Raw genomic sequence first — 24,234 nt, 5'->3', positions numbered from 1 at the left:
TGTTTGCGGTGTGTGTGCACATACATGCGTGCGTGCGTGCGTGCGTGTGTGTGTGTGTGTGTGTGTGTGTGTGTGTTATACACACACACATAAGTCAGAGGACAACTTGCAGAAATTGGTTTCTTCCTTCCTCCACATGAGTGCTTGGGGTTGGACTCAGGTGCTCCGCTCAGTGGTGGGTGTCTATTTCCACTGAGCCATCTTAGTGGCCCTAATGATAAGCTTTAAGGGAAACAAAAATGCCATGATCTTGGGAAAGGTGGGAATGCTTGGAACAGGTTGCTTCTCTCTGGTGCAATAAAAAAAATGTGGAACTTGTTGGTCGTCAAGCGTAGGGATGGAGAAAACATTGCCTGTAATTATGACCAAACCACACAATTTCCAGGAAGGCGCTGTGAAAGGAAGGCACAGGACCCATGGCGTGAATCCTTATGAAAGCTATAAAATAATATATATATATAATATATATATATTATAACCAAATAGTTTACAATCTCACAGTGTGAATTAGCCCAAGTCACTCCTGTATTTATTACTCCACTCAGCCCTCAGGGCAATTCCACGGGAAGTGGCCACTGCTCATTGTTTATAAAGGCGAAAACCAGGCATCATGATCTCGGGGGACAGACCCCAGGTTGCCAGGCTAAAAGATCTGCATTCAAATGTGAGTGCAGAGTTCGTGTGTGAAACCAAGCGCACAGCTCCAGGACTTGCTGTCAGTTCAGCATTCAGAGGGGAAGTTTTCCCTGTATGAAGATCTACACAACTACAAGCCAATGATGCTAATTTTAGAAAACTTTATGAAAACGGAAGATTATTAACTATTTATTTTTTAAGTTACATTTAGATGTGGGGGGTGTGTGTGTTCACATTTGTGTAGAGGTCAGAGGTCAACTTGCAGGGCTCAATTCTCCTTTCCACCACATGGGTCCAGGGGATGAAACTGAGGCCATCAGGCTTGGCACAAGCACCTTTACAGTCTGAGCCATCTTGCTAGCTCTATTACCTATTTCTTAATACAGCTCTGTAATGTTCAACTTGTTGCAAGAAAAAGCCTATGATTTTATTTTTTTAATGCAAAGGAAAAAATATCTTAAAATTGAGTCAGGTTGTCAAGGCAGAGAGAAGCCTTGGGATCACGGTGCTGAATTCTGTCTGTTTCAGCTTGTCTCACCCCAGGGAGCAAGCAGAACTTACTGTGACCTACCGCCACTTCCTCACTCAGCAGAGAGTCATCAGCTGCTTCTCTGGTACTGAAATACAGCAGGAGGCAAAGCAGATGCCAACCCAGCCTTCCAAAGAGAGATAGAAAGACCACAGACACGTGAAAAGCAAATGAAAGGGTTTCCGGGGGGGAGACAAGGGCTTGCAAGGGACATAAAGCCAGGTAAGGGACATGGGGAGTGATGGGGCTATGATGGAGGAGTTGCTTAGTGATAAGGTGACCCTTGAGAAGATACCTGAAGGCAGTGAGGACAACTGTCACGAATAAGCTGTTAGTGACCACAGAAAGAGTGACCTCAGAGTGAACAGCAAGTCGAAGAGCAGAGGCCAGGGCGTGCCTGGCACAGCCAAGGAGCGGGAGAGCCAGCTTTGGGTAAGGGTGGTCAGGAGTTTCATGGAAAACTGGAGCAAGGTCTCAAGCCTTTTCTCTGTGGTATCAGAAGCAGCTGCGGAGTACGGCCAGCAGACTGATGTGACTTACTAACTTACTACTTGGAGTCAGCTACTGGCCCGGAAATATCAGACTCAGGTGGATAGTGTGTGTTTGCATGCAATTCTCACAGCACTGTGGCAGCTGCCCTGACCCAAAAAGCATCTGTCTGAAAGAGGATGTGGCCTGGGAGTTTTGAGAGATCTTCAAGGGGAAACCACTAAGACCTAAGGCCCCTGAGAACAGGCTGGAATTTCCATCCCAGGCCCCCCTTGAAGTGGGGTTCCGATCCACCCTGCGGTTGGAGAGTGTTGTTACTCTCTGTGGTTCGTCATGACACTGCTGTTTAGAGAAAGCGCTTCGGAAGAACGGGAGGGACAGTCTTTCCTACAGAACAATGCTTTGATTTTGAACAGAAGGAAGAAGATTCATTAGACTTTATTAAGAATAAACTCCTCCCAGCACTAACCCCCTTACACTAACACCTACACACACACACACACACACACACACACACACACACTGACCAAAACACAAACAACAGCAATCAGGAAAACAAAGAAAAACCAAACAGGATTTTGTTTGTCAAGATTTAGACTTGTAACATCATCAGGAATTTCTTGCTTACTAACCCATCACCCACACCGCAAGGGATACTAGCCATCAGGCAGATGTGGACTCCATTTAAAAAAGTCTCTAAGGGAGATTCATGCCTTCCCAACCAATCAGATTTCCTCAGGAAAGGAAGTCAAGGTGGGAACTCAAGGAAAGAACCCGGAGGCAGGAACTGAAGCATGGAGGGATTGCTTACCGGCGGCCTTCTCCCATGGCTTGCTCAGTTTGCTTTCTTATACATCCAAGGACCTCTTGCTCAGGGTGGCAGCACCCAGAGACCACCCACATCAATCACTATCCAAGAAAAGGCTGTTTGGGGGCATTTTCTTAACTGAGGGTCCTCTTTCCAGATAACGAGTTGTGTCAAGTTGGCAAAAGCAAAGCCAACTAGGGAAGAAGAAGCTGCCATTTTAGGGATCTCTCTCTCTTTCGGTCTCTCTGTGTCTGCCTCTCCCTGTGTCTCTGTCCTCTCTCTCTCTGTCTGTCTCTCCCTTTCTACCTATACTCTAACTCTCTCCTATCCTACATCTCAGAGATAAACACCAATTCCTGTTGGGGATCGGGCAGTGACCTCTCTAGCTGCTTCATGATGAGGAGGTGGCATTCAGGAGACATTGATCCAGGAGAGAGGATTTCTATGGAGCTCTTGGAGCTGTGGTAAAATTCAGGCTGACATTGCATTTGGGGCTCTATCTGCTAGAGCATCTGTAGTCTAATAGTCTTGATGCACTGACCTTGCCTGCCATTTGTTTACAGCCAGGATACTCTCATTGGAGCAGTCTGTAGCCCCATTCCCTCCTAGCCCACACTTCCCCATGGCTCGGTTTCCTCCTTTAGTCTTCCTTAGGGTCATGACACCCTTTTGTCCACTGTAGCTCTGTTTGCTTCAAAGATATTTTTGATGCAGTCATTCCTCAACACGCTTGTGTTGTCACACGATTTCTTGCAAGAAGAGGTTTACAAAAGCTTATGTGTCATGGAGATGGTGAATCTTCAAGGAAGAAAGTCCTAAAGCCATCCCTGGAAGAGCAGGGGTATGCAATTGTGAGGGGAAAAAGTGTCTATGGTCCGGGACCACTCGAGAGAAGAGTCCATGCCTCAAATAGTAGACGTCAGAAGGACACTATTGGACAATGGCTTGACAATATCTGCTGACTTCCAAAGATCCCTGTCCATACTGACTAGGCCGGGGGCAGCCAAGGGGTGACATCTGAGATGGAAAGGAAGCATCCGAAAATGATGGTAAATAGTCTACCCCACTTTCTGCGCAGCTTTAACATCACTGTCTGGGGAGAACACTGTGAACTCACTACCACCCAACCTATTGCCTGTTAAATGGGCTAGCTAGCCTAAAAGGACAGGGGCCTGCTGCTTTCTGCTCAGAGTCCCTTGGCTCCCTCTCAACGGTCACATAGGTGCCAGGAGCAGGCCACAAAGAGGAGAGCTAGAAAAGTGTGCCTTGGGGCCAGAAATGGCTTCATTGCTAGCCCAGCTTAAAAGCACAAGCAGCTGGCCTTGCATGGTCTCACCTGTAGGACCAACTCCATGGAAATACAGGAGGGGCAATCAAAGGGGCACAGCATGGATGGGGGGGTGACCTTTCCCGTGGACCTTCCCTGGGGGTGTGGTCCAGCAGTTACAGGAAAAAGAGCAGCCAGAAATGGCAAATGGAGAATCTGCCCTTTCCCACCCTCCCTACCCCTGGTGGAGGGGCCGTCTAACTGAGGTTCCAAAAGTGGTTGTAGAGGGACTACCAGACCGGCATGTTCACTTCTGAGTCCTTCTTTGAGATTTTCAGTCTGGTACCCCAACCTTCTCGAAGCACGGGTGAGAGCCTCTGAGAAGTGTCCCGGGAATGCTGGCAGGAAAGACATACGATGAGCAAGCTGGGGAGGAGGCTTCACTGGCCCGACAAACAGTTCCCTTTGGGAGGGGAGCCTCCAGAGCCTGAGTCTGGGTTGGGCGGGTTATGGAGCCCTTGGCTCCTCCCCTCTTCCCATTCTTATCCTCTTCAGCTACCTGTCCTTTTGCGCTGTCTCTCCTTGTGTTGTATTCTGGGAATGAAAGCTGCGACTTAAGGAGCCTGCTCTTGCTTTCCTGGTCTAACTCTCCTTCACCCACAGAGAGGACCGTCTCTAGCCTCTCAGAAAAGCCATCCTTGCCAAAGATGGGACGGTTTCTCCAGGGACCATTTGCAAGGGTCAAGTTTAAGTCAAAAGTTACCAGTCAGCCTGGCCTATTCACAGATGTACTTGCCGATGTCGCATAATGTTTTAATATATTTGTTTAACATATATATATATATATATATATATATATATATATATATATATATATTTTTTTTTTTTTTTTTTTTGCAGTAGAGTCTAGGTAGGCCTGGTTGTCACACAAACTCACTATGCAATAAAGGATGAACTTGAACTCCCGACCTTCTTGCCTCTGCCCCTCAAGGGTTGGGATCAAAGGTGTGCATTACAGCACCTAGTTTTTGTTGTTTTCCTTTCTTTCACTTTTCACCCTATGTTTCTCCTTTTTCTTCCCTAATGTACTTTTGGCGGAGCTTTGTCTTTATCTTTTTTTTTTTTCAGGAATGGTAGAATAAGATGACTAATCAAATACGTAAGCTCTGAAGTCATCTTTCTACTTTGTAGAAGTCACTTGTGTTTCTACCAAAAAAAGGAGAATGTTTATGTTAAAAAATGATGTGTTGCTCAGTTGTAAATAGCATGTCCTGGCCTATAATTTCTTCTCTTTTTATTGAGGTTTAAGTATCTTTCCCCCGACTTTGGTGTTTTGAAACAGAGTCAATTAAGTTTTCGTGTGTGTGGCATCTGTATTTTGGAGCAAGGGAGCTTTCCTTTCTCCCTTCTTTTTTTTCTGGAGATGCATGCTTTGTAGAAAAGCCTTGAAGACATTGAAATGGGGAAGGGGCAGGTGCTGGCAGTTTCTGGGTGACCCCTCAGTGGAACACTACGCAGACCTGCAAGCTTATTTTAGAAAGATCCGTGGTGGGTGGATGAAATGATAGCCAGGAGCTGTTGCAGTCCACAACTGGAGCCATTCAGGTCTAGTCCCTTGATCAACCGGACTTCTGCTCCCTGACATTGGTTGCCCAAGGTTGTTGCAAATTGCAGGCTAATACCGGGATCTTCAGCAAGGCCTTCCCCAGATCCTCATGCAGAGGGACTGCGCGCCAAGGACTGTAAACTACTGAGACTTCTAAAGTAAGACACTTGGGCACAGGCTTCTGAGCTGACATTCCCATAGACATATTTCAGGAGAGTGTGAGTGTTTGGGACTATTTTCAATCCAGAAGGAACAGCCTAATGTTCAGCAGAACAGTATGCCAAAGGGCAGAATGACCCGAGGAGAAACGCTTCAGACAGTTTTAACGCTCCAATTCATGGCTATATAAGGAAGCTATCGCTCTTTCTTCTCAGCTGTCTTTAGCCTATGAGAGTGGAATCTGCTCACCAAAACAGAGCGAGACTTCCCTACACTGGCCGAACACTGTGGCTGAGGCCCTCTGCTTTGGCAAAGCAATGCAATCTGTCAAGTGCACAGATTCAACAGGAATCCCTACATTTCTGTGTAATTTCCTGGCCTGCCTCGGAAAGCCACCCTGGAGAACGCTGGTCCCTTGACAGGTGTGTCAAGCAAGCATAAGGAGCTAATGCCTGCAAAGCCCTCCCAAGAAAACTGGCCTAGACCCAACCTTACGGGCCTGTAACCTGCGCCCTAGTTCCAAAGGTAAGACACTAATCTTGTATAGTCTAACAAATGCACTTCCTCATAGACCAGGGGCCTCCTCCATAGGGACGTTCAAGTAGAAAGGAACCCTCCCAGGTACATAGACCCTGCAGGCGAGCGCATGGTCTCTGAGCTCTGCTTTCCCAGCTTTGAGCTAGGAAAGAATAAGGGTTAAAGGTGTGCTCCGCACCGGCGGCGGCTCAGTCCCGCAGCTCCACGCTGCAAGGGAAGCCTTTATGGTCACGGAACACCTAACCGCACCTACCCAGGTAAACAGGCCAACCCCTCGGAGAACAGCCATTTCATTACCAGGAATAACGTGAGGCGTTTATTGCGACCAAAAGAGAGGTCAGAAAAATTGACTTTGAATGAGGCTGATATGATATATGTGAGTATGCATTCCTTCTGGGTGACGGCATTTCTGGGTGATGGTATTTCTGGGTGATGGTATTTCTGGGTGATGGCATTGTGCCCCACTTTTAAAATTTTATTTATGTATGTATGTATGTTGGTCTTTGAGCTATTTTACAATCCTGTGAATTGTAACAAACTGATAAGAGCAGAGCTTTTACTGTGCAGAAATAAAAATGAATTCTTGACCTCCTTGAGAAGGGCAGTTTTACATCAGCTACTTCCATGTTGAGTCTTAAATTCTTCAAATCTCCTACCTAGTCTTTGCACTAAATTACTGAACCCAGAGCCTTGTAAAAAATTTTTTTAATGCTTCAAGTTCTTATTACACAGTCTTGGGCATGTACTGAGACCTGGACTGCTCTTGTCCTCCCGCCATTCTCCTGGGTGTGCTACGGTGCCTGATGCTGTAAATCACCTTTAGACATCTCGTCCCTTAGTTACTGGCTAAGGTTGGGTGTGGTGGCTCACGGCCCTAATTCTAGCTCTCAGGAGGCTGAGGTAAGAGGATTGCCACGAGTCTGAGGTCAGCCTGCTCTCCGCAGTGAGCAGCAGGCCAGCACGGGCCACACAGACCTTGCCATAAATAAACGAAAGCTAGCTAAATAAGATGATTTAAATTTTCGTCTCAAGTACACAGACTGTCCACTTGTGTTTTGTTTCTGTGTGTGCCTATGTGTTGTCTAAAGTCTTTGGGTTTTATCATTCTCTTTCAATATGAGGTAGCAGTGATCTAGATTTATTTTCCTCAAAATCTAGTTCCCCTTCCCCCAGTGTTTACTAAGGAACTTTCATCTTACCCAAAGGTTATAAAGACCACCGTTCTGGTACCATCTGTGCCGTCCTGGTGGCAATTACTTTTCAATGCCAATAACAATTTGGTTTTAGTGCTTTAAGATGAACCGATAATTTGGCCATTTTGATATTATGCTTAGTCTAGCGAAGAAGAGATCATACTTCAGCTTGCATTAGTCTAAAATTTACAGTAACCAGAGATTTTTTTTTTGAGGCCCAGTTATTTGCGCCTCATTCATCCTCTCCAGACTATATGAGTAGATCATATCTCTAGGATGCAGCAAACAGGGCCTGAGGTGGTTACCACAGAGCCCAGTGCATTCTCCAGGGCTGGGATAGAGCACCCTAGCCCAACAAGGATTGTTACAGACAGCAGAATGTGACACAATACACAAACACACACACACAAATGTGTGCATGCACGTGCTGATAGTGACACCAGAGTTATCAAATCAGCTCATAGTGGATGACAGAATGTAACACAATTACACACACATACACACACACACACACACACACGACACAAGAGACATGTAAGGGTAATGGTATCGGCTTTATTCTTAATGGAGCTAGGTTGGGGTACCCAGCTTGGACACCCGCTTTCTTACTCCAACCTAGAGATCTGCGTGTGCCGCCATGGTTCTGTAAGATGGGCTGTTGTTATCAGCACGGCCAGCTTCACACCTGGGCTAGCCTCGGCTAGTACTGCAGTAACCATTCACACCAGGAATCTGTCTATCTGACCCTGACCTTCTTGCCTGTGCACAAAAACCTTAAGGTCACAAGAGCAAGTGATGGAAGGAAATGACAAAGCCCAAAGGCTGGGGCTCCCCCCTCCAAGTTCTGAGGGAAAGGCAGGTGTCGGGAGGCTCCCCCCCCAGGTTCTGAGGGAAAGGAAGGTTTCGGGAGGCTTCTTCCCTTTTTTATTGTGGCTGCAAAGTGAGCAGCGCCCCTTCTGCAACAGGACAGATGTTGAGAACACTGGGTACAACCTATTCTGATTCTGAAGAATGGAGAAATATGTGTATCCCAGACCAGATGCTATCATTAAAAACAAGCAAGCAAGCGAAGATTAAAGACAGGATCTCGCTGTGTACCCTAGGCCAGTCCACTTTGCATTCTCTTGTCTCAGCCTCTCAAGCTGCTGGGTTCCAGGCATGGATCACCAGGCCCTGCTAAAGTCTGGGTTCTTGAAGATAACCATCCATGATCTAGAACCATGGCGTGTGGACAAGCCTTCCCTCGGCCACTGTTCACAGCACAGACGGCCTTTCCGCACTGCGTCCTGGAGAATCACACAAGGCCCCTCAGTACTTTAATTCACATTTTAATGTTTGAAAACTATGTTAACACTGCATTTATATAACATAACTTCTTACACCTTCTTATTTATACCGCACCCCGAAAGGTGTGGGGGGAAAACACCAACTTTACAGGATGGACAGTGAACAGCAGAGTTCTGTGACTTGTGGCTCACGTTGGAGGCCCACCTGGAATCATTTACAAGATCTTTACATGAATGAAACAGTGATGTGCTACATGTGCTGAGTCAGATGGGGTCTGGACACACTGGACCCTAGAGACTTACGTACCAATGATTAAGGTTCAAGTGTCGGGGGGTAAAACAGACAAGACGGTCTACCTTGGCGCCAACACTAAGAGGCAAACATGCAAGACCTTCAAAAGCTCAAACAGCAGAAGTTTCCCTTCACGTCTGTGCTCAGCTTAATATTTGGCCTCCTCTTCGAGGATCCCAAAGCTTGGGAAGCAACAATTCCATTTTGGAAAAAACAACAAAAAACCCCCTCCCTCACTTCTGTTTTCGTAAGTTCTACACAGCAACATCAACACTAACCATGAAAGAATGTTATGAAAAAAAAAAAAAAAAACCACAGCAATTTCTTAATTTGGGCACGTCTGTTCCTACATGACAATGATTTTCTTCTAAATTGTCCTTATTTGTAACATCTAAACAGCAGATCGTAATACCAGCATAAGAAATCAAAGAGGTTATTTCTCAGACATTTCTTTTTTCCAGACAGGTAATTAAAGTTTTAGGCTCCAGGTTTACACTGACAGAACTATGGGAGAGAAGTTTCTTCTAGTTCCCAAACAAAACCACTAACATCTATGAGAACGTGTATTTCTTATCTGCAGATACTTGCAATCTCTATGTCTGTGTGGATTAACAACTGCAAAAATATACAGCTTCCTATGTATTTACAACGTATTTACATACAAATGAGGGGTTCCTACAGTGAGCCTCAGCTGCATAGATTCTTCAAGCCTGCGTAGAGACAGGCCCAGCACTCTGTTTCTTCCTCAGGGAAACCCGAGAAAGAAAGCCACCTGCATCCATCCGTGCGCAATCTGCACCGTTCTCCAAGAACCCGCCCCTTTAGACTTAGCACTGCTTTCCGTTATTACCCGCAACCCCAGTCTGAACCCCAAAGTCTTTTATTCTTACCAGCAACTCACTGTGATTTAGAGGGCTATGTTCTGTTGCGGGGTTCCCCGAGCTGCCATCCTGAGAGGAAAACACTGATGAATATTGCTAGGTAATAGTGTGGCATCTTTTTCCGAGTGCCCTGATGTTCCCTTGCGTAGGCACTGCCATTCTCAAAGCCTGTCCCCTTTCTGAACGGATGGTTGGAGGCCTTGCTCTAAGGCATGGGGCCACCCCAGCCACCTCTGCCCCACTCCAGTTAGCTCCACAGACACACTCCCTCAGCACTGCATTCCTAGAACACTCACTGTATTGGTATTTTATATTTCGTGGTGCCAGGGCCTTGCTCCCACTACACCAGCACCCTACCCCACCATGGAGACAGTCCTCTTGGATAATTGGCTCCTGAAAACTTGGCAGTGCCCTCCGGGTTGCATTTTTTTAAAATCACTTTCTTTTAATATACCTAACTTTTTTTAAAGCCTAAATTTGAAATCTTTACAGCTATAAGAAAATACACTAGTGCCTCAGGCTGGTTTGCCCATGGGGCACCCTGGGTCTCACTCATGCCCCTGCACTGCAATTCCAGCATGACGGAACACCCATGAGCTGTTCTCCCTCTCCTGCAGACACTGGCTGGATCCTCTTCTACCCTCCCCTAGTCCTGGCTCCAATGCCTCACCCCAGGAACCCCCCACCTTCTGAGGTCAACTGGCTGGGGAATGGCTTAGAATGGTTCCCAAACTTGATGCCCCCGGCATCACTTGGGGCTAGACCTGAGGCTTGCAGAAGGCAGGTTGCTTCCTCCACTGTGCCTGGCGGGGCTGAAGCATGGAAGATGGCATCCATGCTGCTGGCCTGGGGGCAGGGGTGGTGGTACCGCAATTTGAGAGAAACCAGCTTGGGAGCTTGAGTTCAACTCCATAGTTGTTGGCAGAACTGCGACAGGCCTCCTCTAAAACAGAGGCATCTTACCACAACCCTGCCTGTCAGCACTCTTATGTTTCTTAACAGGGTCCATAAATACACAAGAAGGAATGTGGAGGGAGACCCTTTCGCACCTTTCATCTGATTGCCAAGCAGTTAAAGCATGATGACCAGCACAGGTGGCATTAAAAGTGCTGTGCTGTGTGCTGGCCTCAAAGCTGGCTCCTGGAAGAAGCTATGAAATTAATGGCCGAGAAAGAGGTGGACTCTAGGAGCTAACCACCATAACAGAATTGGAAGTGGCCAGGGAACGCCTGACATCTTCAGAGAAAACAAGGGGTACCAGCTAAGGAGCCCCCTTCCTCCTCCATCTCCATCCTACCGGCAGGCTTTTGAACACAGCTCCTCTGATCTTGCTGGAGCCTCTGCTTCAGGCCATGGCAGAGCTCCAGCCTCACTGTCTTGCAGGTGATCCATGACAGACATGAGACATGAGCAGTCCAGATTCCACAACAGACAGTGGGATGTTCTTAGTGACCCTAACTGCCCCCCACCCCCCAACTTCCATTCTACCTGGGGACTTGGCTCTTCTGGAGTCCCTTTCAGCTCAACTCTGAGTTTGATAGTCTTTTCCAGCTGCTCTAGGGACTCAATCGCCACATATAACCCAATTAAGAAAAGTCCATTCCAGGTTACAAAGCTTTAAAAGATGTTCTTCCTGGGGACCATGCCTGAAAGAGTGGCTTTTCCTCCGCACACACTCTGCTAACCCTTCTAACTGACCAGCAACACGATCTAGGAATCTACAGCAGTCTGTGTTACAACAACCAGAGAACAGCGCTAAACCCAAAGTCCGAAACTGGTCCTGGCCAACAGCGTGGAGACCCTATGTGCCGAAGAAAAACACAACTTCCCGGGGCTGAGGCCTACTACCCTTGAGCCTACTGATTTAGCGGAAAGACGCCTATTGCATCTGTCTGCGCTGTTGAACGCTACCTAACATCTGTGACACAGGTATGTGTTGGCTACAGTTCATTACTCTGACCAAGAGTGAGGGCTTTACAGCGAATACCACAGAAACCATGGAATTGACTGGTACCTGACAAATGACAGTAAGATCTAGTACATTCAACCGGACTCAGGTACACACATAAAAGAGCTTTTAAAACAACGTGTATCACAGACCTCAATAGCAAGGTGCTTCCTGCAAATAAATACACTGTAAATAATACGTTAGTTTTACCAACACATAAAATCCAGAGGTACAAAATCACAACACATCCCAGAGTCACTGAGCTGCTGAATTCACTTTGTGAATGTAAATGAATGGATTGTAGAATGAGGAAATAGGGTAGTAGAGCTTGCAAACTGGATTAATGTATTTTTAAAGTGCCAAACAAGCTACAAAGGTTGGCTGAGTCCTCTATCGTTTCCTGTGACACGGAGGACAGAGGTGACTGTGGGGTTTACCCTCTTCCTGTCTAAGCAGGTCCTCAAGGTGGACAGAGCTCTAAGTACTGTACCAACGTAATGATGCAATGCAGGAACTAGCTTTCCCTTCTTCCCCACGAGGATAGCGGAGGCGCTTTGATGCCTACCTCGTCTGTGGGACTTAGTGTATGAAGGGACATCTCTGGGCAACTCCCGTGAGCTTCCTGAAGACCGCTGGGGATTTCAGGCAGGAAGGACAGCGTCTAAACCCAAGGGGCTTCTGCCAACTGTTAGCTTCTACTCATCTCCAGAGAAGAAGCCCAGGATCAGTGCTTTTTTTCTGTATCCGAGACTCCAACCAGAATACGTCTGACTGCAATACAAGCCCTGTTTGCAGTGGCCACCGCGCATGCGCGCTTCTTACTGTGGCCAAGCTGCGAGACGCCGCTGACTTTCGCATCAACAGGGGCGTGCTGCACCCGGTGTCCCAAGCTCGTGCAGTTTTCAATCTCCTTATCGCTTCCCTCTGTTCCCCTTAGGAGAAAGCACAGGCAGCTTCGCCCTCCTGCGTGGGTCACGCGGAACAGGCAGTAATGAGATAAAGGAAGAAACACAGGGGGAAGAGGTCTCCTGCCTGCCTTCCCCAGCTGGGGCAAGAGGGGACACAGTGACGTTAGAGGCTATCTACAAAGACTCTCAGTAGGCTTGCGCTCGAGATTGGATGGAGAATTAATGGAGAATAGAAATGAGGCTTATTTAAGGTACAAAAATCTCATATTTGTAATAACCTAGATTTATAGATAAAAAACAAGTCTTCTAAAGACTTCCCTAAAGTAAAGTTACCCAATATAAAGCAGGCTGACCTAGCCTGGGCCACCCTTAGGTACATGTTATTCTATGTTGCAAAAAGCTGGTGGACATGACTAAATGTGGCTGGGAGAATAAACTAACAGATCGTTTCCCCTTCAGTGACATGGGTGTAGACGGAGGCTGTCTGCATCAGGAGTACTTCCCTAGGCATTCTGGGCAGTCACTGCGGGAGCCGTGGGACCCCGAGCAGGCGACTCAGCCTGAAGTAACTGTGACACCAGGGGCCGAGAATGGAACGGGTGGGTGTGTGGGAACAGCTTCACTGTGACTTCTCCCAGTGTGGAACGGGTGGGTGTGGGGAAACAGCTTCACTGTGACTTCTCCCAGTGTGGAACGGGTGGGTGTGGGGAAACAGCTTCACTGTGACTTCTCCCAGTGTGGGCGGGTGGGTGTGGGGAAACAGCTTCACTGTGACTTCTCCCAGTGTGGGCGGGTGGGTGTGTGGAAACAGCTTCACTGTGACTTCTCCCAGTGTGGGCGGGTGGGTGTGTGGGGACAGCTTCACTGTGACTTCTCCCAGTGTGGGCGGGTGGGTGTGTGGGAACAGCTTCACTGTGACTTCTCCCAGTGTGGGCGGGTGGGTGTGTGGAAACAGCTTCACTGTGACTTCTCCCAGTGTGGGCGGGTGGGTGTGTGGAAACAGCTTCACTGTGACTTCTCCCAGTGTGGGCTTTAAGACATTCACAGAGGTGTCCTGCCCACCCTCCCGCTGCAGACACTCCCAGGGGACAGCTCCACGTGGAGCAGGATGGGTGATCAGAGCTGCCTCGAAGGCTGGGCGCGCTCAGACTGCAGCCGAACCCGTCTCTCTAAGGGTTAGCCCCGTGTGCTATGTTAACCAAAATAGGCAAATTATTTATGAAACCTCTTTTTTTTTTCTGAAACCTTTTTTTTTTCTGTAAAGCAAAATAAATATATACAATTCAAGATTATTTTCTCTTCTAAAAAGATACAGACGGCATGAGCGGAGTATCAGTAGGAAAAGGATTTCAGAACCCAGGTGTCTAACAAACGAACACAGCTGATGATCATGTTTCCAAAGTTCTAAGAAGCCATGGAACACAGCGAAGAGGGGGAAGGTAGGAAGCGCTGGAGAAGAGGACTGCTTGAAATCTGGAAAAGCTAAAATCCGCAATCCCTAAGCGGAGATCCCGGGAGGACACGAGGCATTCTAGCAGTGGCTCCGTGCCGTAACCCCAGAGGCGTCCTGTGCGTTTCTGTCTGTTTCTGTAAACTTGCAAAAGAAGTGGGGAAGGGCTGCGGAGGAGTGGCGCTGAAGGATGGGCGGACGCTGGCTCTTTGAGGCTGCTCTCAGTGGCCTTCGTCACTGCTGGACGAGCAAGCCCAGTCGTAGATGACCAGGGGAATGCTGATCAAGGAGAACAACACCCCCAGGCCCAAGAAAAGGGCGGCCTGCAGCGACAAAACATGCGTTATTTCCCGCGTAACCAACATTTCCTACCCGCGCCTGGGGGAGAATGGAAACCTCTGGACAGGCCCCGACCTCTACATTTTGACCCTCTGACTTCTGGGTCACCTCCGAAGTACCCATGCTACAAGTGACTGGGTCTCCTTAGGACTTCCTCTCTAAAAACAACGCAACCTAAGAAGCCGGGTGTGGCGTCACCCGCCTTTAGTCCCAGCACGGGTGTGTGTCTGTGTGTGTGCCCGCAGATTGCTGTGACTTCCAGGCCAGCCTGGTCTGTACAAGAGTTCCAGGACAGCCATGGTTAGAGAGTGAGACCCTGTCTTTAAAAACAAAAAACACCCCTCCCCCCAAAAAAAAATTCCATCACAACTAACAGAAGTTTTGGGAAATACATCCAGGTCGTTTTGTCGGCCATTACCTATCAGCCCACATTATCACCGGGAAGCAAACATTTCTGTTTGAAGAGTGGAATGCATGCTGATTTGATCTAAGAGTGGCAATAGGGCAGAACTAACCAAGTTAATTGAATAAAGCGTTGATGAAGGTCGCAGGTGGGTCGGCCAGCCCAGCACCTGGGAGACCTTAGCTCACGCACCACCTGGACTTGACAGTGGATCCGGCAAGCTTTATGGGGTGGGGGGGTGGGGCTCAGGAGAGCCAGGGGCTGGCCTGGAAACTGGGGGGTGGGGCGGGGAGAGACAGAGCTAAGGAAAGTGTGGTTGAGTGGTGAGTCTAACAAGCCACAGTCCCTCAAGCACAGCTCCTGTCTAGAGGCCAAGCAAAATGGCACTCCAGATAGGACTGAGTCCCTTTACCCCTGATCCCCTCACTGTCCCGAGCTCATGACCCTCACGATGCCCTTGAATTTCAGCAGATACACAGACAATCCCAATACAGAAAGGTAGCTCTGAGTCCCAGTCTGCTTGTTCCAAGGAATTTCTGTCAAATCCTTACGGTAACTCCCTTAGACATTTGTATCTAACTGGGGAAGCTACTGTGAGGGTTGGGAAGGGTTCTGAATTGAGGCTTTGGCTGTCCCCAAAGGAAGTCTAAAGGGCTGATACTCCCCTCAACGCCACTGAAAGTAATGTTAGGAGACTGTTTCCCTGCAAGTTGAGATGGGAAACTAACCAGAAAAATTAGAGTGGTCTGGCAACACATACCCAAATCCTTTGAGTGCCTTTATCTCCGTCTTGGTTGGTGATTTTTAAATAAAGAGACGAAGGGAGAATGAAAATGAGCATATTAGCAGACGTAACTCCTGGAAATTAAGAAAACAACTGGTTAGAGCCGCTACTGAGAACTTTTAACCACAAACAGCTTCTGTGTGCTGTAAAATAAAATAAGGCCATACCTACGACTCCAAAGATATCCTTCATGGAGGGAATAAAGATCACCAGCAGGTTGATAATCACCAGGAGGATGACAGTGACCACGATGTGGCGGCCTAAGTGGAACTTCGTCTTCTTGGCCAGTTCAAATAGCGACGAGCGAACCTGAGGGAAAAGCGCACTGACCCTCCACTCTCTGTAGAAGAGCCGGTTTATTGGTGCATGGGACTTGCCAAGCATTTTCTAATGTTCGGCAAAGGCAGAGGTGGCTCAAGGGTTTGAAGGTTCTGGTGGCTCGACTCCATCCTTTAAGACCCTGAGGCGTGAAGCAGTAAGCTTTCCTTTGGGTGGGGTGATTTCCACTGAGTGCTCTCTATGGGAAGGTATCTGTATTCTTGTTAGAAAGGAGGCTGGAAGACTGGAATGCAGACCCAGTCCCCAGAAACCACACTAGTGTAGGGACCCCACTTCCTGTCTAGGAGCTCGGAGACTTGGGCTGAGCCGAGTGTGGATGACCAGAGAAGCCAGAACAGGATCCTGAAGTCAGAAGGAAAGCCCAGAGCCCAGCGTTTCACCTGGTACCTGAAGGCCCTTTACTTACGGTGAAAAACAACACCGGCACGGTGAGGATGACAGCCACAATGACAGCCAGCCGCACTGTCAGGATGAGAATGTCGTCTTTGCTTTGGTACTTGTGAAGGAGATCTGACTGCACCTTTTCTGAAACAAGAGCAAGTCGGGGAGTAGGGGGTTAAAGGAGACCTCAAACTGCTCAACGACAGTCCACCTAAACCATCAGGACTGTAAAGAGGAGGAAAGCTGTTCTGGCTGCTTTTGTGTCATCTTGACACAAGCTAGAGTGACAGAGAGGAAGGAGCCTCAATTGAAGAAATGCCTCCACGAGATTCAGCTTTGGAGGAGGGCCCAGCCAAGTCAGCAGCACCCTCCATGGCCTCTGCCTCAGATCCTGCCTCCAGGGTCCTGCCCTGCTTGAGTTCCTGTCCTGACTTCCTTTGGTGATGAAGAGCAATGTGGAAGTGTAAGCTGAACAAACCCTTTCCTCCCCAACCTGCCTGTTGGTCATGGTTTTCTAGCAGCAATAGAAACCCTGAGACAGAAGACAAGGTTTTAAAGTGTCTGTTACAACAATGTGTCAAGTCAAAGAAATGCCCCTGTGAGGTGTGCTCATTGCACATGCACTATTACCTAAGAGGGGTTTGGTGTGACCACCAGAGGAGGCTGCTCAGAGGTGGAGGCTCTTTGTACTACACACAGGAGGAAAGCATAAAGGCCTTCCTATCGGCCTTCCCCCACGGGCAGCTCATCCCTACCGCCGGCCTCCCTGCAGGAGGAAGGACCAACCGTCTCTTCCAACCTGCTCCTTGCAACTCAACGTCCAGTGGCCCAGCAGCAAGCAAGCTAACTCAGCCGCACCATCAGGAGAGAACCCTCCTATCTATGCCCATTTCTCTCACAAAACAGTCTTCACAGTGCACGGGCTACTTTGACTTTCCTCAACTCACAACTATAAAAAGTGTTGATTTTTTAAAATTTTTCCAAAGGCTGTGCACGCTGCAGTAGAGGCCTGAGTGTGCAGATGCTCGCTCTCTTGATAAGGGGCACCCCCTCGAGACTCCTTTCCAAGGCTATGGGCAAGGAATTCAGATTGTAACCAGTCCCACCATGATGAAAAAAGACTAGAGGTAATAATAATAATAATAATAATAATAATAACAACAACAACAAAAATCTCGTTAGATCTAACTTTCTTTACTCAAAATGCATAACCCCTGATAAATAGCCCAGATTTCCCCCTGTAATCAGATAAAAGGTTCTGTTACAGGCCTGGGGGGCGGGGGAGAACTGCTTACCGGCTTGGACTTACAAAGACTTGGAAGCTTAGGCCAGGTAACTCAGGCCTTGAATGCTGGCTCTCTTCTCTCTCCCTCCCCCACCAGCCCTGTGACGCAGAAAACCTAGGACTGGAATTTTCATGAAAAGGAAAGGTGACTCCCCCCACCCCACCTCTGAGGCAACATACAAAGCTAAGTCCATAGGAAGGCGGGTGGGAGGGTACTGCTAGGGAAGCTGAGGCAGGGGGATTGTGGGTTTGAGGGGTAGGCTGAGCTACAGAATTAAGCAAAACTGCAGGGTCATCGCCCGAGATTCGTCACCAGGCAAAGCCATGCGCCATCCCTCCGGAGTCAGCAGCACAAAGGGAAGGAAAATGTTTCTTTCCCAACGTCCACTTCTTTTCTATGTCACCGCTTCCCTTCTCTGCGGCTACCAAGTGCCATGGAGTAATTAGGTGCTTTATTTTTAATTAACGTTGAGTGTCATGAGTGTGGGCTCAGCTCTTTCTCACTTTCAGTGTCTCTCTCTCTCTTCTATTAATGGAATCTGACCCAATTTGCAGTGTTAAGGAGGAAAGCCTTCTTTGATGTCGTTTTAAATTTTCCTAAGATGGCATGTTTCTAAAATGTAATTTCTCTGAAGAAGAAAGAAAAAAGCTCCAGAGGGGGGAAAATTATATTATTTTTCAGTAATTAGCCTATTATGCAGCCTGAATGAATAGGAAAGAAGCCATCACCATTTGCTCTAAGGAGAAAACAAACAAAAACCAGAAAACATGGACCTTTTTGTCACACTCCTTGATTTCAATGTAAAGTTACTTCAGTGCTGGTTTCCCCTGCTATTTTTAAACACACAGCTATGTTCCAGCAGAAGTGACTTACCATAAAATGTCAGGTACCCAAAGATGGCGGTCAGGAAGTACATGACAAACATGGCAAAGAAGGAGATGTTGGAAACCATCTGCATTTTCTTCTGTGACCGGCTAAAATCAAAGACAAAAGACGTTTTAAAAATCATATTGCTGATTTAAAGTGTTAGGGTCACCCCGAACCAGAGACCAGCTCCTCTCCTGGCTAGCTCGGCTGGCCCCCACAGCGATGCAGTTTAGAATAATTCTTTAATAACAAATGGGTGCTGTGAGGCAGCAAACCCTGGATTACTCCTGAGTGCCTTTTTCTGGGTGCTTGAAAAAGACACAGTCCTCACTCTCAGCCATGTGGTGGTGCACACTCGGGGAGGCAGAGGCAGGTGGAGCTCTCTGAGTTTGAGGCCAGTCTGGTCTACAAAGTGAGTTCCAGAATAGCCCAAGCTGCACAGAGAAACCCCGTGTTGAAAAAATAAAAACAAAATATAGTTCTCATCTGGAGGGTGGACAATTAAAAAAAAAAAAGTCTGTGGTTGTTGTGATTTCCCATGACGACCACGTACCAAAAAATTCAAGTGTTCTTCCCCCAGCCTGAGAGGTAAGGTAAGAGCCAGGACCCCACCCCAAGCCTGCTGACCGCGTTCTGGTTTGGCAGAGCTTAGCCTCAGAAACACACCTGGGCTGCCTGTCTCCAAGTGTTCAAGAGCTCTCAGCTAAGATGGGGCGGCTCTAGCTCTTGGGTCAGGCTTACTTGAGGTTGGGCTCACCCTTCAACTGAGTGCCCAAACAACGAATCTACAGCCTGTGTTGCTTTCTGTACCAGTCACAGCCTCCAGTTGGGCTGACAGATAACTGAGATGCCATGGGGGTCAAGAGAACAGGAACACTGAGAAAACTTAAATTTTCCATGTTTACGGCCTAAGGGAAGACCAAGGTGTGTATGCACAGATGCAGGCACCAGAATGCAGCCGTGGAACAGTTAAACAGGAAAGCCAACAGACTCAAGAGGAAAGTCAGTGCCAAGCGACACCTCAAAGTGGGAATGGGCAGCCATACTGTGCGCCTCTTCTGAACTTAAGACAATACTGATAACAAGCTCTATGCAGAACGAGTCTAATGACAGCGGGCTGAGAAGGAGAACATATGAGGAGTTTATAAGCCAGCCTTTGACCCCCACTTCTGAGGCAACATGAAAGCTAAGTCCGTAGGAAGGCTGGGTGGTAGGGCACTGCTGGCGAAGCTGAGGCGGGAGGATTGTGAGTCTGAGGGGTAAGCAGGAGCACCTAGGAAAGTCCTATCTTAAAAGCTTTAATCTTTTGTAAGATCCACTTACAAAACAACCAACCATGAGTAGCAAAACTCAATACAGATATGTGAACCCCTAAATGACACAGTATTTGGAGAAAAAAAATGAACTAGAAAGCCCACATTTGGGGACTGGGTTGCTGAGGAGATGGCTCGGTGGCTAAGAGCAGTGCTATGCAAGCAACAGGACTACAAGCCAAGTAAAAGGCTGGTGTGCCAGAGAGCACCTGTAACTCCGGTGTTTGGGGGGCTATGGAGGGATTGGAGGGGGTCACTGGGCTCACTGGCTGCCAGTGTAGCTAGAGACTCTGTCTCAAGGGAATAAGGTGGGAAGCATGACCAAATCTGAATGCACACAAGTGTAGCATGTAGCACTCACACACGCACTAACATACAACTAACTAACTGATTAAGGCCACATGGTTTGTCCCTTTCTTATTTATAGCCAGTAACACAGCCCATTTCGGAGCTTCCTTAGTAAACAGCTCGCTCAAGCACAGGCAGGCCAGCAGTGAACACTGAAACTGGATGGTGATCTGTTTTCACACAAAACTTGCCCACTGGCAGGAGGGGTGATAAAGATGTAGGTATAAAACTGTAAGGATTCTTACTCTTTGAGCTCGCTGTAGATTGGCAGGACAGATGGGTGGCAGACGAATGCAAATGCAATGGTTGGTAAAGCATACACCGTCTATTTGAAAGAGGAAAAAAGAAAGACATTCAGGATAAACGTTTCTACCACAAAATTTATGCTGTTGTCGTATTTCTGAGCTGGCACTAGCAGCCCGCTCCTTGGGCTCCTAGGCTCACGTGATTCTTAGGATAAAAACAAAACAAAACAACAAAACTTGAAAGAAAAGAGAAGCAGCATATGCTCTCACTGTACCAAACACCTTCCAACAGGACCCCTGCGATACGAAAACAGGGCGCTCATTTTCACACAGCAGTTGGGAGCCTCCCGGAGGACGCCAAGCCATGCCTGACTGACTGCAGAGGCTGCCGTCTTCCAGGCTGCCAACCAAACCCCAGCAGCGAAGGGAGGCTTCTTTAAGTAGCCATTGAGGTGTCCCCACCACCACCCGCACACAGCAGCAGCGGGATGAGGGGGTGGTCAGCCAGTGCACCAGCCGGCGCTCCACACAGGGAGAGCAGCATGCAGACAACTATCCAGAGACTGTCACAAGGCCCGAAAGCTGTCTGAAGCCAGAGAAGGAGTGTGACTGGGAGCACGTGTGCACAACAGTTGTGAACTTCTCCGAGGTGTGTAAATGGATGGTAGAGTAGAGGGAAGCTGCTGTGTCTTCTTTTAGAGATAAAAACACCCCAAACAGGTGATGACAACACGCACGAGTTATTACTGCCCTCAACACCAATGCTCGTCTTTACTTCTAAACGCGCAGACTTACTTTGGAGTTGAAGGTGACATATTTTGGCGTACACATGTCAGTCACATTAGCACTTATTGTTGAGTTCTGTTCTACAGTCAAGCAGGGAATTTGAAATTTCTTGTAGATAACCTGGTATTGAGAGACACAAGAGAATCAGTGGAGATTATATTAAAGCCAAACCATGAAGTGACTACCAGAGGGCCTTGAACTGCGCTAAAAGCGCAGCAATCGCTTCACCCAGAACTTACCACTATTAGGAAAAAAACCATGCAGCTCAAGGAAAATCCACTGGTGTAGCCAAGATACCCTTTAAAGAGAGCAAAATATCAGTTACGGATAAAAGCATCATATTCGGTATTTTGATATAGATCTCAGAAAAATCTAGGAAAAAGCGGTTTTCTGGCTTTGACCCTTAGTGTCATGTTGGTTCTCCCTGATGCCAAACCTTTCTATCCTGATCCTCTCCACAGCGCTTTCTTACGCACTTACTGTGGGAACCCTCAGCGTTACCAGTCAGCTTCTCTCTCAGGGAGAGGCCAACACAGCTGGATGCAAGCTTCCGGGAACAAAGAGCAGCTGTTCTCAACCTTCCTAACGACCCTTTAGTACAGTTCCTCATGCCGGGGTGACGCCCAACGATAAAATTACTGTCATTGCTACTTCATTACTGTAATTCTGCTACTGCTATGAATCATAATGCAAATATCCGATTTGCAGGACGTCTGACATGCGACCCTGTGAAAGGATCTTCTGATTCCCTAATGGGTCTCGACCACAGGCTGACAACTGCTGAAATGGAGCATTTGAAAGCCTGATATCTCTTGGAATGGCCGGGAAAGGTGGTCACCACAACCTCCAGAACAGCAGATGACCTCCCGGGAAGTGCATTATTTCTCACCCTCGGCGAAGGGCCATTCTCTAACTGTCCTAACACTAATGAGAGGGACAGAAAACCCTACAGAAACCCAGAGAGCCAAAAAGTAAGTATTTCAGAAAAACTACTTATAAACTGTGCAACTCTGACATAGTTTAGCTAAACCAAGATAAAAGCAAACAAATGAAAACCCCTGCAATTCATAATTCTTTTTGAAAAAACTTCAACCCAAAGTTTTGTCTTGAATTAGCCCAGATTTTCTTGAGACAGGGTTTCTCTGTGTAGCTTTGGCTGTCCTGGGCTTGCTTTGTAGACCAGGCTGGCCTCAAACTCATATTGATCCTCCTGTCTCTGCCTCCTAAGTGCTGCGATTACCGGAGTACACCACCACACCTGGCAAATTAGCCCAGAATTAAAAAATGCAATTTGTGAGTGTGAAGACAAAGCACTCACATACATAAAAAAAGCAAATATTTAAAAAAAAATGCATTTTGGAGTCTTTGGACAGTTGGAATTCTGGCTTCATTATTCACTGTATGAACTACCCAAAAGTCCAGGCATGCTTGTCTACAAATATAAGTGTAAAATCAAACATCAAAACCAAAAGGAAGAGTTGGAGGTCGTCTGCCTGTCCCCCCTTTAAAGTTCTCTTTCTGCTTTTGACAGGTGAAGCCGCTGAGACTGGCTACACTCTAAACTGAAGAGTTATCCTTAACACTTCTGCTTTGTCTTGATTATTAGATTTGAAGCCTCTGAGTATAAATTGGAATATTTAAAATCATAAACCAGCCAAAGCAGGAAGAGCTTGAGTTAAGACTTAGGGAGACCCTATTTCTGAACCCACGGTAAGTAACTCAATAGCAGACATTTGGGTAGAAGGCATAAGGCCCTGGGTTTGATCTCCAACACCACAAAACAGTACTGGATAGGAGAATTCCATTTTCTGGACTTTTACACCAGCCTGTAAGTTACGCCTCTGAAAACGTTAAGAGTCTATTACACTCCCAGAACCCCTTCTTCCCAGCTCCAGCTCAGTGGAAACGCTTCTCAAAAAGCCACACTGTGTTTGTTCTTAACCTCACATTAACATCAGCCCTTGTTAACACTTCCAACTTATGATTTATTTTGTCATTATCCTAATGAGCCAGGCAAAGCTGTTCATTTTCTAATGTTTCCGATTCGTCTGGGCCTAGACGGCCTGCGATAAAGGCCAGATCTTTCTTTGCTCACCCAGGTTCTTCAAGAGACAGAGCGGGAGAATTATGCCAAAGGTAACCATCACCACCAGGACACGGCCATCTACGTACCAGGCTCTGGAAGGCAAGAAAGAGCTGGGTTATGGCCTCAATCAGAAGGCGACACTGCTCTTCCTCAAATGTAAAATTACACAATACATTCGAGTGAATTTTTATCATTTCCTTTTACTATTCTTTTTGAGGATTATTTGAGGATTATTCATCAAATACTTTAACCCCACAACTACTTTGCTATTGCCTCATTCCCATGTGTGATGGATGGAAGGGGCTCCCCCTCCCCACACTGGCTAAATGTGGCATTCCTAGGAATTATTTATGTGGCTTCAAAGCCAACTGCATTTGTGACATTCTGTCAGATTACAACTTGTCCTATCAATTATTCAAAGAGAAAGTTCCCTTTTGTTTTGGCTGGGTCGTATCAGCACAGGTGGGCTCCCTGACCCTCTGGATTTGACCTTGAACAGAACGCAGGAGAGCTACGGCTTCTACAGTTTCCCTTGAAGGGAAATAGAGAGACCAAGGCTGACAAGGACTCTTAAACAAGAGGTCAAAACATAATGTTGTGCCAAATGGCAGCACTCCCAAGGGTGAGGTACATTTTTTATGATGTCAGTTCATGGAAATTCTGCTCCCAAAATGCCAGGAGCTTTCTTTAAGAAAGAAGGGAGGGTTTTCTCGTCTTTTTCTTCTTTGCATGTTCCATTTCTGTGTTTAAAATGTTTCATATGTGTTCTCTGCCACAGCACATAGAAACAGAATTCAGGCTCTGTACCATTTCAGGGTGACAGATTAATCCACAAGTAAGTGGCTTCCTGCTTTTTCCATTTATGTTTCTTCCCAACTCCCAACATCCACCCCCACAAAAAAAAGGGACTTTTATTTCTAAAACTTTCCTAAAACAAAAACTTGATCATCCTTCATTTAAGCCAGTGGTTCTCACCCTTCCTAATGCTGTGATCCTTTAATACAGTTCCTCATGCTGTGCTGAGCCCTAACCACAATATTATTTCATTGCTACCTCACAACCGTACTT

General features: G+C 47.2%; 1 protein-coding gene across 3 annotated transcripts in view; it reads right to left on the bottom strand.

The window, feature by feature from the left end:
• Positions 1-8,536: 8,536 nt before the first annotated feature.
• Positions 8,537-24,234, bottom strand: part of Slc38a1 (solute carrier family 38 member 1) — a 64,110-nt gene continuing 48,412 nt past the window's right edge. For all 3 annotated transcript variants that reach the window (XM_060388744.1, XM_021632832.2, XM_021632833.2), the window contains exons 8-16: positions 23,176-23,258; positions 21,320-21,378; positions 21,090-21,200; positions 20,295-20,374; positions 18,395-18,495; positions 16,261-16,379; positions 15,683-15,824; positions 15,492-15,589; positions 8,537-14,312 (exon numbers count right to left, since the gene is read on the bottom strand). In XM_060388744.1, the coding sequence (XP_060244727.1) occupies positions 14,211-14,312; positions 15,492-15,589; positions 15,683-15,824; positions 16,261-16,379; positions 18,395-18,495; positions 20,295-20,374; positions 21,090-21,200; positions 21,320-21,378; positions 23,176-23,258 (895 nt within the window). In that variant the 3' untranslated portion in view covers positions 8,537-14,210. The remainder of the gene's footprint in view (positions 14,313-15,491; positions 15,590-15,682; positions 15,825-16,260; positions 16,380-18,394; positions 18,496-20,294; positions 20,375-21,089; positions 21,201-21,319; positions 21,379-23,175; positions 23,259-24,234) is intronic.

This window comes from Meriones unguiculatus, chromosome 8 (genome assembly GCF_030254825.1).
Source record: "Meriones unguiculatus strain TT.TT164.6M chromosome 8, Bangor_MerUng_6.1, whole genome shotgun sequence".
Lineage (NCBI taxonomy): Eukaryota > Metazoa > Chordata > Mammalia > Rodentia > Muridae > Meriones > Meriones unguiculatus.
The sequence above is the reverse complement of the archived record's forward strand: the minus strand, read 5'-3'. Positions and strand labels throughout refer to the sequence as shown.